We start from the raw sequence: 14,961 nt of genomic DNA, 5'->3' as shown, positions 1-14,961 counted from the left end.
AAAGGGGTGTTCGGTTTCTAGGTGTGGAGCTGAAATATGAAAGTTAGAAGTTTCTGTCTGAAATAGGATTTTGATGAGACCTCTGAAATCTGATGTAGACCATGGTGTTGGAACTGATATCACACCACTCGTATTACCGTACATGTATTATTTGTTTTTCACTTTTTCTTTTAAATCTAGAGACTTTGCAATCCAACTTTTTGAGCATTATTATCGTATCGATGCTCTCAGGCTAAGTACAGTAACAAATGTTTCTTATCTTAACCTCCCCATTATATTCCTTTTATTTTCTGTTACCAAAACCGAGCTCTGTAGAATCTAGGGACTGCAACCGGTACCAAATACCATCAGTATAGTATTTCAGTACGATTTGGTTTTTTCGGTAATTTTGCTCATACAATGCCATCACTTGGGAAGTTTTGTGGTCAAAGGATATGGAAAGCTACTATGGTAATAGTGATGAAAATCCCATTCGGTATACTTGGTTTATTCTGTTTGCTTTAGTTTGAAACATATTTACAAAATTCAGATCGAACTGGGCAATATCGCTTTATAAAGCTGGTTTTATATTGGGCTCTACTGTGGAAATTATATATACAGCAAAGTAGATAGTCCTATATGAACCAAAATCATGGATAAGTGGTCACTCTAAAGCTAAAGTCAACTCTAAAGTCAACGCCCTTTGAAAATTTGATTTCTTCTTGAATATGAATAAACTCTTGCAGAACAAACCACAACCAGGAAAACCCCTGGTTAATGGCTCCAATTTTACTATGCACCCACAGAAGCTTGGCGAAGAGAACTTCAAAAGATGAGATAAAACTCAACCTTAACCACTTTCCATCTTCGGCTGTCTAAGGAAGAAGCCTCGACTTTGATTGCATTCTCTTTGGCTCAAAATCATACTACAACGAGTCCTTAATTTGATGTGGCAACTATTGATAAGCATACTGAACCATGCCCAACTCTGTCAAACTTTCCCTTATTAGCCTTGTTCAATGATAACAACCATTTATATTCTAGTTGGTAGTTTTTGATTCCTTCTACTAACTATACTCATACATGAGTTTTGCATAGTCAGATCAGCATCTGTAAGCATTGAATCTTTGAACCTATCGTCATTTGCAAGATAAAGTGTACGTATTCTTTCACCTCACTTGATCATTCCTGTCAAGAACATCACGGTGTTGGAACCCATACCCGGTTTTCTAGAAGTAATTACAAAAACAACACGGCAAACCAAACACTTGAACACGAGACCAACAAGATGGCGAAGCCACCAACTCTTTATCCTATAATACAAGCTCAAACAACAAATTACAACCTTCCAACTTTTACCAAATATCTGTACATATCTTATCATCAAGGTTATATGATTAACTACTACCATCAATCATAGTCTTAAGTGAGGGCTGCTTCCAACTATCTTGACTGAACATTGGAATCTTTTTCCAAAAAAATAACTTGGAACAAAATTAAATTTGAATTTTAACATTTTATAATTTTTACTTGACTTTACCAATTTATAATTTTTAGATACTTTTTTTGAACAACGAGTTATTGATCGTATATAGGTATCACAAGCCTAAACACTAATGTTAAACCATTGGGTAATGGCAGTTAAAGATGGGCCGAAACAGGAATGCTCGAGTTACAAGAGCAATACCCACACACACGAGTTAAAAGATCTTCAAATCATAAAAGAAGAATACCCGATTTATATAACTTCTAACAGATAGGCTCGAGAAAAAGGCATGAGATATAACTATATATTCTCGATCTATACATATATAATCTATAAAAAATCTGTAAAGATAAAGATATACGCTCAATCTATGTATATATATATATATTAGATATATATACTTGACATGTATATGAGAAATACGTGCTCGATATATATATATATATATATATATATATATATATAAAATGCTCGAGATCAATACCCTGTCCATAACAAAGAGAGGCTCGAGTATCAAAGAAGGAAGTGCTCGACTTACATATAATAAAAAGGGCTCGACTTACATATAATAAGAGGGACTCGAGATATGACAAGGGAGGAATGGCTCGAAATGCAACAAGAGGCTCGAGATGTGACAATCACAAAGAAGGCCTGCTAGGCGAGGCCCTGTTCTCGATTTACAAGGCTCGAGATGTACCCCAAAGTTTTTATATGTCAATGCTCTTTTACTTTTGTTTGTTGCTCGAGCATATCAATTACCCGCTTGCTCGAGTATATCAATATGGAGGCGGGCAGTCATATTTAACCTAATGGGCCAGGATGGGCTACTCTTTTCCTATGATGCTCGGGCTAGATAAATGTATGTGTTGCTCGAGCTAAGTGTCCTTCGCGATAATACCTTGCTCTAGTGTTTGTTGCTCGAATTAAATGTGGTATGAGATGCCACTGTATACTAAATGGCTGTATCAATTTAAGCCTTTTAACATTACATAGCCATACTTATCTCTTTTTAATGGATGAATTATGCAGTTCAAATTAGGCTCGAGATGTGTTACTAAAAGCATGATACTCGAGTACTCTCTATCCATATATATTTTATGTAGCTAAGTATGTTATGTGTTATTTGTAGTCTAGCATATTACATATATAATATAACATAAATATTCATATGGATAAGCTACAGTCTTTACGACAAAAAGGAAACTGGAAATATTAGAATCCTCGAAAGTATTTGTCACCCTTCCAAATATACTCCTATAAAACCTCAATTGAATGCCTGTCAAACAACACATTCAATTCATATTCAATACTTACAATCAATCAGGATTCAATCATAACAATCAAATTAATATCATATTTATTACTCAATCATCCACCTTAAACTCGCCAAGAGTTTGTTAGGTTTGCACTGATTTTTCAGGAGAGTAATGATTGCGTAATAACCCTTATTTGTCACTGAGCTAATTAATTTAGGTTCAAACATTGGCGCCATCCGTGGGACCCGTTTGTTGAACGATTCTATTACTGTTAAAATTGAAATCACCATTTCGTTTCTCTTTTTCTTGGTCTCGCATGGCCAGGGAAGAAACTCCACTCTCAAAAATAACCTCACCTGTGTCTATGGAGGCTGAAGCAAGTGGTGGTGAAAATTTCAAAAAGATACCACCATTACTCCTTCACCTCTAGTAACTATGCAAAGTACTAGTAGTGAGCATACCCAGGGGGAAAAAAGAATCTCCAATAAAAATCTATTGGATGTTAGATCAAGACTTCAATATTTGTCTGAAGACTTAGTTAATACGAGACCCTCCCTAAATTCGGGTACCATAGGGTCAATGTTTTCAGTAGGAGGAACATCATCCTCATCAGCCACCTCATTGGCAGGCATAGGTGACCCCGTCACCCAGGATTGTTAAAAGAAAAGGGTCATGAGACTCAAAATATCATTCCAATGATTTCCCCACTTATTACCCTTGCCTATCACATCTTCTGATCAGGTAATCCCAGTTGAACAACCTGCCCCTAACTCATCCGGAACCATTACTGTTCAAGAAAGCCACTTGGTTGAATTACTAAGGCTCATAGGGGAACCCTCTCAACCACCTCCCGCTACAACACAACCCAGCCAAGATTGGTTATCACAACTCACCAGTATACTCAAACCAACTCCACCTCCACCTCCACCTCCACCTCATCCACCAATCTCTCAGGGTGCTGTGGAGTCTTTAATGTCTTTAATGGTGGAACAACTTAAAAGCAACAACCTTGTCCAGAACCAACACCACCACCAAACCCTGCAAGGGAATTGTGAAAATGTTAAAAGTATTATCCGGTGAAGAGGCAGGGGGACAAGCACGAACGTGAGTATTCCAAGATCAGCTGTCAAATCAAGATTCTGTGATTGGATCGCAGAATATCCATTCCCAGATGGCCAAAAAGTTCCTCCAGTTGTAGGGACTTATGACGGCACTAGGGATCCAGAAGACCATTTGGCATTATATGACCAAGCGATACTCACAGAAAAATGGGTAGACCCGGTGGCTTGTCACTTATTCCCTGGAACATTGCAAGGGCATGCTAGAGACTGGTTTACTGGCCTACCTGAAAGAAGTATAAATGATTTTCAAGATTTGAAAGAAAAATTTGTTGCTCATTTCTTTCAACAAAAGAAACATCAACGTAATCACTTAGAAGCCCATTTAATAAGACAAAGGGAGAATGAGCCACTTAGAGAATTCATCTTAAGATTCACTCAAGAATGCCAAAGGATACCCGGTCTACCAGAGAGTCAACAAATCTCTGGCTTTACTCTTGCTTTGCATCCGGGAGGTCTCCAAGAAAAGTTGACTACAAAAGTCCCCAAGACTTTTAAAGAAGCCATCGATAGAGCCTATGATTATCTCCGTTCCAGAGAAACCTCCACGTTAGTAAGGGGGATGATTAGAAAAGATAAGTCATGGGCAGGACCCTCTGGAGGAAAAAGGCCTCGTTTTGATATTAGACGAGATGGTCGTAGGGAGGATTACAGAAGAGATATAAGAAGAGATGACCGTCCAGATGACAGAAGAGACAAGAGGCCCATGCAATATGGCAAAAGTGTCCATCTTGTGGACTTAACAAAGTCTCCAAAAGAGATTTTGAAAACTGAGAGGGTGGGCTCAACTTTCAAGCCCCCTCCTCCTCTCAGATCTGCAAAGAAAAATATGAATAAGTATTGTGACTTTCACGAGGACCATGGTCATGATACTAATGATTGCAGAGAGCTCCAAACAGAAATCAAAAGGGCCTTAGAAGAAGGGAAGTTAGAGCACCTCGTCCCTGGAGCCAAACAGGGAAGAAAAACTCCTACAAAAAAGACCTTCTCATGGCAGAAGATACCGGTTAAAAAAGAAAACAATGAGGATCCGGGTCCAGCAGAAGGACATGTTTGTATGGTACACCAAAGGAGGGATCCAGGAAAGCGTAAAGCAAATGCATTAGAAGGTTGGGCAGTGGTGCCAATCTCCTTCCCACCTGTTGAAACGGTATCCTCAGACCCTGTCATCATACAAGCTCGCCTCGCAAATTTCCAGGTTGGAAAAATATATTTAGATAATGGGAGCTCTACAGATATTATCTATGAACATTGCTTTAACAAACTCCCCCAAAGAGTTAGAGACCTTAAGCGCCCGCCTTTGGCGCCCCTAGTGGGTTTCAATGGTGAATCTAGTTGGCCCATTGGAGAAGTAAGTATGGAGGTAATGATGGGTGAGTACCCACTCCATAGAATTGAAGTTGTGGACTTCACAATTGTTAGGGCACCTTCACCATACAATGTGTTGCTTGGCAGACCATCCATGCAGAAATTCGGAGCTGTACCATCAACCATCCATGGGATGGTTAAGTTCCCCACCCCAGTTGGGGTAGCCACCATAAGGGACGCATGGTATGGCCAAGGGAGTGCAAGCAGGTCAATAAGGAGAGTCCAAAAGAAGTAAGGCATGACTCGTCAATTGAAGTGGCAAGTGAGGGTCCAGAGCAGATGGTAATCATAAATAAAAAGTTCCCAGAACAACCAGTTACCATTGGATCACAACTCCCCAAAGAAACAAAATGCAAGTTGATCAATCTCTTGAAAGAAAGTTTAGATGTTTTTGCATGGGAAACGGCAGATATGACAGGTGTTCCAAGAAAGTTCGCAGAGCATGCCCTGAACGCTAATCCAAACATAATCCCTATAAGGCAGAAGAAAAGAGGCATGGCCCATGACAGAAGCAAATCTGCTTGTGAGCAAGTAGACAAGATGGTGGAAGCAGGCATATGCAGAGAGGTTAAATACCAGACATGGGTAGCAAATCCAGTTATGGTTAAGAAAGGGGACGGCTCATGGAGGCTTTGTGTCGATTTTAAGGATATCAACAAAGCTTGTCCTAAGGACAATTACCCCTTGCCAGAAATAGGTTGGAAGGTAGAATCTCTGGATGGGTTCAGGTTAAAGTGCTTCCTTGATGCTTACAAGGGATATCACCAGATCTCAATGAAAAAAAATGATGAAGACAAGACTGCCTTCCATACAGACCAGGGCATCTATTGTTTCCAAAAAATGCCTTTTGGCTTGAAGAATGTTGGGGCTACTTACCAAAGGCTGATAGATAAAACCTTCCAGCACCAGATCGGGAGAAATATTGAAGCTTATGTGGATGACATAGTCATCAAAAGCCATGAGGAGAATGCCATGATAGCTGATATCCAAGAAACTTTCAATACATTGAGGGGGATAAATATGAAGCTCAATCCTTCCAAATGTAGCTTTGGAATGGAGGAAGGGAAGTTCTTGGGTCACATAGTGACCGCAGAGGAATAAAAGCTAACCCAAAAAAGATTGAAGCAGTTGTAGAAATGCCTTCCCCAAGAACAAAGAAGCAGGTGCAAAGCTTAAATGGAAAGCTGGCCTCTTTAGCACGATTCCTTTCCAAGGCAGCTGATAGATCCCTTCCATTCTTTAAAACCTTGAAGGGATGTTTAAGGAAACAAGATTTTTCGTGGACAGAGGAAGCTGAAAGAGCATTTCAAGACATGAAGAAATTTTTGGCTCACCTACCAACACTTACTGCTCCAATACCCGGGGAAACACTCACTCTTTACTTGGGCGCCTCCAAAGAGTGTGTAAGTGCTGTGTTGTTAGCAGACAGAGGAAGTTCTCAGATGCCAATCTACTTCGTTAGCCGGGCATTGAAGGGCCCGAGATAAACTACCCAACCTTGGAAAAGTTAGCTCTTGCTTTAGTCCATTCAGCCAGGCGTCTCAGAAGATATTTCCAGGGCCATCCCATCCAAGTTCTCACAGACAAGCCCATCAGGCAAATTCTATCAAAGCCGGAAGTGTCGGGCAGGCTAGCTAAGTGGGCAATTGAACTGGGAGAGCATGAAATAACATTTCAGCCAAGGAATGCAAAGAAAGGCCAAATTTTGGCGGATTTTTTAGCAGAAGTCGAGGGGGAGGAGGAAGATGTAAGCAAGGTAGAAGAAAGACCACCATGGACCCTTTTTACAGATGGAGCCTCTAGCGCTGGAGGGTCAGGAGCGGGTCTCATCCTCATCGACCCAGATAAGAAAGAATACACATATGCCCTTCGTTTTGACTTCCTAGCTTCAAATAATGAAGCTGAATATGAAGCCCTTCTAGCTGGTTTAAGAATAGCAAGGAAAATGGGGGTGGAAAAAATCCACGCCTATGTGGACTCCCAGTTAGTAGCAAACCAAATAAAAGGAGCATTTGAAGCAAGTCAAAAGACTATGCAGCTTTATTTGGAGGAAGCCAGAAAGATTATTTCTGAATTCAAGAAATTCAATATAGAACAGGTTCCAAGAAGCCAAAACAAGAAAGCAGACGCCTTAAGTAAGCTGGCATCTTTAACCTTTGCCCATCTTACAAAGGAGGTGTTAGTGGAAGTGCTGGAAGAAAAATCAATAGTGCCAAAAATGGAAGTCTCTCATATTGAAGAAGCTGAATGTTGGATGACTCCATTGTATAACTTCATCAAAGATGGAACCCTCCCTGAAGATAGAGAAAGCGCAAGAAAATAAGGATGAAAGCACCCATGTATTTGATTATGGAAGGATCTTTATTCAGGAAATCCTTCCTTGGCCCCCATCTTCGCTGTGTGGGCCCCTCGCAAGCGAAAGAGCTCATCCAAGAAGTGCATGGTGGAACATGTGGCATCCATGCCGGACCAAGATCAGTTACAACCAAGATCATGAGACTTGGATACTTCTGGCCATCCTTATATCAAGATGCCAAGGAAGAAATTGAAAAATGCCAATCATGTCAGATACATGCACCAGTGTCCAGCAGGCCTAGGCGAGACCTCATTCCCGTTACAACAGCATGGCCATTTTACAAGTGGGGAATAGATATAGTAGGCCCATTTCCCGAAGGCATCGGCAAGATGAAATTTTGATAGTAGCTGTGGACTACTTTACAAAATGGGTAGAGGCAAAACCATTGGCAACCATCACAGGTCAGCGAGTGATCAATTTTGTGTGGGAACACATAGTCTGCAGATTCGGAGTTCCCCATGTAATGGTTAGTGATAACGGAAAACAATTTGCAGAGAATCCCTTCAAAACATGGTGCCAAGATATGGACATACAACAAAGGTTCACCTCAGTAGCTCATCCACAAGGCAATGGCCAGGTGGAGGTCATGAACAAGGCCATATTGGGGGAATTAAGGCAAGATTGGGAAAATGCAGAAAGGGATGGGTAGATGAAATTGCAGGTGTTTTATGGGCTCATAGAACTACTCCGAGGGGAAGCACCCAGGAAACTCCATTTAGCCTGGTATATGGAACGGAAGCCGTAATCCCACCAGAACTGACTATCTCAACAGAAAGGGTCATTAGTTTTGATCCTGCTCAGAATGAGGAAGCTCTGAGAGAAAACTTGAATTTGATCGAGGAAAGAAGAGAAATGGCCCACATTCGGCAGGCAGAAAACAAGAGGCAAATAGCAAAGTACTATAACAAGAAAGTACGCCCTATGACCTTCAAGGTAGGAGACCATGTCTGGAGAAAAAACGAAGCAAGTAGAAGGGAAGACCTTGGCAAGCTGGGCCCAAAGTGGGAAGGCCCATACAAAGTCAAGGAGACAAACGGGGATGGATCATACATCTTAACAGAGCTTGATGGATACCCAGTACCCAGAACGTGGAATGCCATTAACCTTAAAAGGTGTTATTTGTAAGAATTCGGGTCTTCAATACCCGCAAATGCTACTAACTTAAGAAAGTCTTATTTGCAATTGTGATGCAAACTACCATGTAATTGGTCTTCTCAATCATATGTCATCATGAAATCTATTAAGGCTATATTATTATGTCATTCACCTTTCTCATTCATAGGATGAAAAAGTAAGACAATAAAATTTTCCACTCATAGGGTGGCATACATAATAGAAGGGTTATATTGATTAATACATGCCCTATCAAAATACATCATTTCACTCATCGGGTGAAATAGATAAGCATTTCTCATTGGGAAATGAAACTCGCGAGTATTACATTACATACACAAGGTTAACCAAGCAAACATTCAAATTACATAAGCAATAAGTTAACATACCATAGGCTACAAGCCAAACATAAATGACAAGCTAGCTTAAAGTCATAAAAGTTCATACATGAGCACAAGTCATAATACCAAAATACAAGAAAAATAAAATGAAACTAGTTCTCTGGCTCCGCGACTTCTGAACGGGCCGTGATGAGAGACTCTATATCCTGCAGGGAGGCATCCGGATCCATGGCAATGACATCCAATATGGGAAAAGACTTTGCCTCAAGAGCAGCTTCAGCCTCTCGAGCCTTGTCAGGGACAGAAATATCATAGAAGGGAAGAGAAGTGGGGTCAATAGATGGATGAACTCCCTCAAGATCTAGGGCAGCAGTATGCCTCCCAACAGCAATGGCAGACCGATAAAACCCACTAAGTACACCCATCACATCTGGATGATCCATAACAAGCCTGAACAAACGAGGAAAGGCTAAAAGGGTATCCCTCCTCAGCTGGGTACTCTTCTCAGCATCAGACTCTAACTCTTTCCCGCGAGCTCTCTCCTTTTCAAGTTTCTTCTCGAGCTCCTCTACTTTAGCTTCACTAGCCCCCAACTTGGACTTAAGTTGATACATCTCTGCCTCCAAACACCTTTTGTCATCTTTTTCTTTCTCCACCTCGAGCAAAGAATCAGAAAGCTTCCCATATACCACACCCATCTCAGACTCTAACCCATCATTTTCTTTCGGAGCATTGTAAGATCACTCAAAAAGCTGTCCCTCATGACAGCCCCAGCATTAAAGGCAAGTGCAGCATGAGTATCATACATCTGCATAAAATAATAAAGGATATCAAAATAATATTAATAAAATAAAATAAAGGAAAATGAATAAAATTAACTAACCATAGCCAACTGAGTGGGAGAAAGAAAGCTGGTCTCTGCAGCAAAAAGCGGAGCAACCACTGAGTCTGCATAACGCCTCGCCACACCTGGATCTCTCAAATCATCTTTAAGTTTGAGGGATGGCGGATACACATAATAATCATTACCCAAACCCCTATTGAACTCTTGGGTAGGGTGGGGAACAAGAGTGGAACCGGCTCGGCTTGGAGGAAAGCTAAATGTACGGGTAGGACCATCATATCCCAGATTATGAGCACTGATACGTCTTATATCATTCCATTCATCACCAGTAATACTCGGAAGAGTAGGATATTCGGTGCAATGAAATCCTGCACGTCTCATGGGTGCAAGGCCATTGATAGTCTCCTCCAAACCACCACCGGAAAAGACAATCTAAGAGGACCCGCAAAATTAGAGGTAAAAGAAGAAGAAGTAAAGCTTTTAAAAGCTTCAAAAGGAGGCATGGAACGTTTGGGTGGAGGGCTGACAAGATCACCCCCAACCCTCTTTCTAGAAAGACTTCCTCCTGAAGGTCCACCTACAAAATAGATACAATCATGTAAATACAGTAAAATCAAGAATACATCATCAACAAAGTAACTTAAAGTTTTATACCAGGAGGAGAAGTAGAACATTCCTTCTCAAAGAAGTCACCCATAGCCTTGTCACTCTCCTCTTCAGTGGGTAGGGAGGAGAAGGCACGAAGAGCTGTACCATCAATGCCAATATTTTGGCGCTCAGGGGAGAAAGAAATCCTCCTAGATGGAGGGGAAACATGAAAGGTACCTTCCGCTTGCTCTTCCAAGACTTCATCATGTAAAAAGGGTTTACGGGATTGGCGTTGTCCAAGCTTCTCAAGATCCACACCATGCTCTCCCAAAGACCCATAGCTGTAACAACAATAAAGCATATTAGCAAACAATAAATTTTCATCAAGCAATAAAAGAAAAAGAAAAACAAAATAAACTCATACATTTCCCAGTCGACTCATCAACTAAGGTAGGGGCATCTCCTTCCCAATCCTGGCTAATCTTGGCAACAACCAAAATAGCCTCACATTTTGCGTAACTCTTATATGGGACAGACACTTCTCTTAACATATCAAGATGCTTTTTGTTGACCATATGTTCAGCAGGCAATACATTATTTTCCTAACAAATCGGGAACATTCTTTCTTATTACTGGTATCTCGCGTCCAACCAAGCAAAACAGGCTTGTCCGAAGGAATAAATGTGGCATCAACAAAAAATAATGGAAGCGCCAAAACTTGATGGTACCGGGAGCATGAGTTATCAGTTTAGCATACTCTGCCTAGCCTTAACAGTAAACCAATCTCCAGTTTAAACAATCTAAAACACTTCCTAAATAGGTAAAGTGAACGAGGAAGTGCAAGAGCAGCAAGAATCATCTCAAAGGTCAATATCTTCCCAGCACCAACTGTTGCATCTGAGCAACACCTATCTGATAATAAGCTAGAACCTTGAGATAAAACTCAGTCAATGGAAGCCTAACATTAGAAGAGGTGAAATAAGCCCGATAAAGGGCAACCTTGCCAGGAGGAGGCGATGGGCTCTTTGATCCTGGTGGGTAAAACGGGATTGTATTTGGATAAGCAGGGATGAGAAGAAATCAGTTTTTTCAATAAAAAGCACTAAGGCGGGAAGGTGCCTCGTCTACCCTAGGTTGAGAAAATCTCTCATCATCTAAATCATCCCCGTAAATTACCTCATGATCATTTGTTCCTTGGCTATCCACTCCATGGTTACTACTACCCTCCGACATAATAAAGTGTCTAATTCTTTGAAAATCAAAGCAAGAAGGGCCTGGCAAAAAAGGGACAATCCTAAATAAGTCTCAATGGCATAATAAAATGCATGCATATATATAAATATATATATATATAATATATTTATATATCATAAATAAATCATGAATATGTCTACATATTAATATATGTACGTCGGCTAAACAAATTACAAGTTTCCATCACAAAAACTAGACACAACTCCAATACAAGGCATATGCATAAATTCTCATATATATGCATATATTATTTTTTAAACTACAAGGCTACTGGAGTATTATAATCCTAGCAAAATGAAGTTACACTACATAGGTGTACAAGCATACTGGGTATATATATTAAAATAATAATATAATAATAATAATAATAATAATAATAAGATGCAAAACTCGAAAAAATTGGCAAATTTGAATACATATGTAAACAGTGGAATGCATACCTGGAAATCCAAAATCAGGATAAAGGTACAACCTTAATGCTGCTGTCTAGACAAAGAGCAAAGTCTCACCTTGTTGATAATCAAGAATTACTCCCAAAAAAGGAAAGAGTTCCTATTAGAAAGAAAAAAGAAAGATATAAAAATGAGTTTACATACAAAAGGATATATCACCTGTTATATGTAAAACTGGGGGGATTTGATCGTATATAGGTATCACAAGCCTAAACACTAATGTTAAACCATTGGGTAATGGCAGTTAAAGATGGGCTCGAAACAGGAATGCTCGAGTTACAAGAGCAATACCCACACACACGAGTTAAAAGATCTTCAAATCATAAAGAAGAATACCCGATTTATATACTTCTAACAGATAGGCTCGAGAAAAGGGCATGAGATATAACTATATATTCTCGATCTATACATATATAATCTATAAAAAATCTGTAAAGATAAAGATATACGCTCAATCTATGTATATATATTATAATTAGATATATATACTTGACATGTATATGAGAAATACGTGCTCGATATATATATATATATATAAATGCTCGAGATCAATACCCTGTCCATAACAAAGAGAGGCTCGAGTATCAAAGAAGGAAGTGCTCGACTTACATATAATAAAAGGGCTCGACTTACATATAATAAAGAGGGACTCGAGATATGACAAGGGAGGAATGGCTCGAAATGCAACAAGAGGCTCGAGATGTGACAATCACAAAGAAGGCCTGCTAGGCGAGGCCCTGTTCTCGATTTACAAGGCTCGAGATGTACCCCAAAGTTTTTATATGTCAATGCTCTTTTACTTTTGTTTGTTGCTCGAGCATATCAATTACCCCGCTTGCTCGAGTATATCAATATGGAGGCGGGCAGTCATATTTAACCTAATGGGCCAGGATGGGCTACTCTTTTCCTATGATGCTCGGGCTAGATAAATGTATGTGTTGCTCGAGCTAAGTGTCCTTCGCGATAATACCTTGCTCTAGTGTTTGTTGCTCGAATTAAATGTGGTATGAGATGCCACTGTATACTAAATGGCTGTATCAATTAAGCCTTTTAACATTACATAGCCATACTTATCTCTTTTAATGGATGAATTATGCAGTTCAAATTAGGCTCGAGATGTGTTACTAAAAGCATGATACTCGAGTACTCTCTTATCCATATATATTTTATGTAGCTAAGTATGTTATGTGTTATTTATGTAGTCTAGCATATTACATATATAATATAACATAATATTCATGGAAAGCTACAGTCATTACGACAAAAGGAAACTGGAAAATTAGAATCCTCGAAAGTATTTGTCACCATTCCAATATACTCCTATAAAACCTCAATTGAATGCCTGTCAAACAACACATTCAATTCATATTCAATACTTACAATCAATCAGGATTCAATCATAACAATCAAATAATATCATATTATTACTCAATCATTCCACCTTAAACTCGCCAAGAGTTTGTTAGGTTTGCACTGATTTTTCAGGAGAGTAATGATTGCGTAATAACCCTTATTTGTCACTGAGCTAATTAATTTAGGTTCAAACAAGTTAGTAATTACTATTAAACGACCGATTTTGTTTATTTTCATAAAAAAAAAAAACTTGGAGTTAAAAAACACTATAATTATATGAATTACATACAACTCATCAAAATTTTCAAAAGGGAAAGAAAAATTCAAATTTGATTACTTGCTTTTCTGGTTGAGTACTCAGCCCACGAGTAAAACCAAAAAGTCATTCCATTTCCACCTTTTTACCACATACAAATCCAAAACAATAATAACAATGACATATGCAACACTCATCTCATGAAGCCAAACATCCTAATATCTTTCCTTAGAAAAACAAGAATTATTATCACCTCACACATGTTTATCATATCAACCACACCCTCACACTCACTACCCATACAATTTTTTCATCCTTTCTTTCTTTATACGTATATATAATGTACATAAAAATATCAATCATTTCCTAAATTTACTCATTCTCGTATCTTCTATTTATAGTATACACCAAGGCACTAACCTTCATTTTCCTTTTTCCTTAAACCAACATATCCTTATATATACACAAAAAAAAAAAAAAAAGTCTTTTTGAGTGTCACACAATAATAAAGTAAGTAGTAGTGTAAGTATAACCAAAAATGGGAGATGATAAAAGAGATGATGGTGAATATTTTTTAGAAGAAAATGATGATGATGATGATGAAGAAGCTCAACAACAAGACGAAGACTATGATGATAATATGAAGATGATACATACAAGATTTTGAAGATAATGATAATCAAAGTTGTAACTCTTCTCATTTTTCATCTCACCAATGGCCTCAAAGTTACAAGTAATAAGTCTCACCTTTTTTTTTACTACTCTTTTTTCTTACTAGTCTTTTTTCTATATATATGTAGATTTTGTAATAATTATAGTCATTAAGGCATGTTTCTATTTCTACTCGTTTACTTCGAATGTATTGCATTAAGAATGTTTAAGATATAATAATTGGCGGTTATTTTTGTTTATTATAGTTTAAAAATAAACATGAAATTTGACTAACTCTTAACTATTAAATATTTTTATAGACAATTATTTTCTAACGTATCCCATAACAAAATCCGGAATTCTTTTTTTTTTTAATTTTTTTTTTGTGATGTGTCCGTGTTTATGGTTGTGTGTCTGAAAATGATACTAAGGAATAAATAGTACAAGATTGAGAAGAAGTACTTTTGAAATTTGAAACATACATGTTTTCTAGTATATTCTTTCTACTTCTAGTACATGTGTTTAGAAAGTTAACAATTTTTTTTT

At 38.6% G+C, this 14,961-nt stretch overlaps 2 protein-coding genes across 2 annotated transcripts; both read left to right on the top strand.

Moving 5' to 3' along the window:
- Positions 1 to 3,462: 3,462 nt before the first annotated feature.
- Positions 3,463 to 5,442, top strand: LOC122584467 (the record flags this gene model as incomplete). The annotated part of the gene is made up of 2 exons (XM_043756625.1): positions 3,463 to 3,787; positions 3,878 to 5,442. Coding segments are annotated over 2 exons (1,890 nt in total), but the record flags the coding sequence as incomplete, so codon positions are not given.
- Positions 5,443 to 7,929: 2,487 nt separating this feature from the next.
- LOC122584465 lies at positions 7,930 to 8,688 on the top strand. Its single transcript, XM_043756624.1, has 2 exons — positions 7,930 to 7,964; positions 8,058 to 8,688. Exons 1-2 carry the CDS (start codon positions 7,930 to 7,932, stop codon positions 8,686 to 8,688), a joined length of 666 nt encoding a protein of 221 aa, XP_043612559.1.
- The last annotated feature ends 6,273 nt before the right edge of the window (positions 8,689 to 14,961 follow it).

This window comes from Erigeron canadensis, unplaced genomic scaffold (genome assembly GCF_010389155.1).
Source record: "Erigeron canadensis isolate Cc75 unplaced genomic scaffold, C_canadensis_v1 Conyza_canadensis_unscaffolded:304, whole genome shotgun sequence".
NCBI classification, from domain to species: Eukaryota; Viridiplantae; Streptophyta; class Magnoliopsida; order Asterales; family Asteraceae; genus Erigeron; species Erigeron canadensis.
The sequence above is the reverse complement of the archived record's forward strand: the minus strand, read 5'-3'. Positions and strand labels throughout refer to the sequence as shown.

What these genes read in the sequence shown, in the direction of transcription:
- LOC122584465 (XM_043756624.1), top strand. Translation starts at nt 7,930, where the DNA reads ATGGGTAGAGGCAAAACCATTGGCAACCATCACAG. An exon ending in ACCATTGGCAACCATCACAG is followed by an intron (nt 7,965 to 8,057) that starts GTCAGCGAGTGA and finishes AACAATTTGCAG; the next exon opens with AGAATCCCTTCAAAACATGG.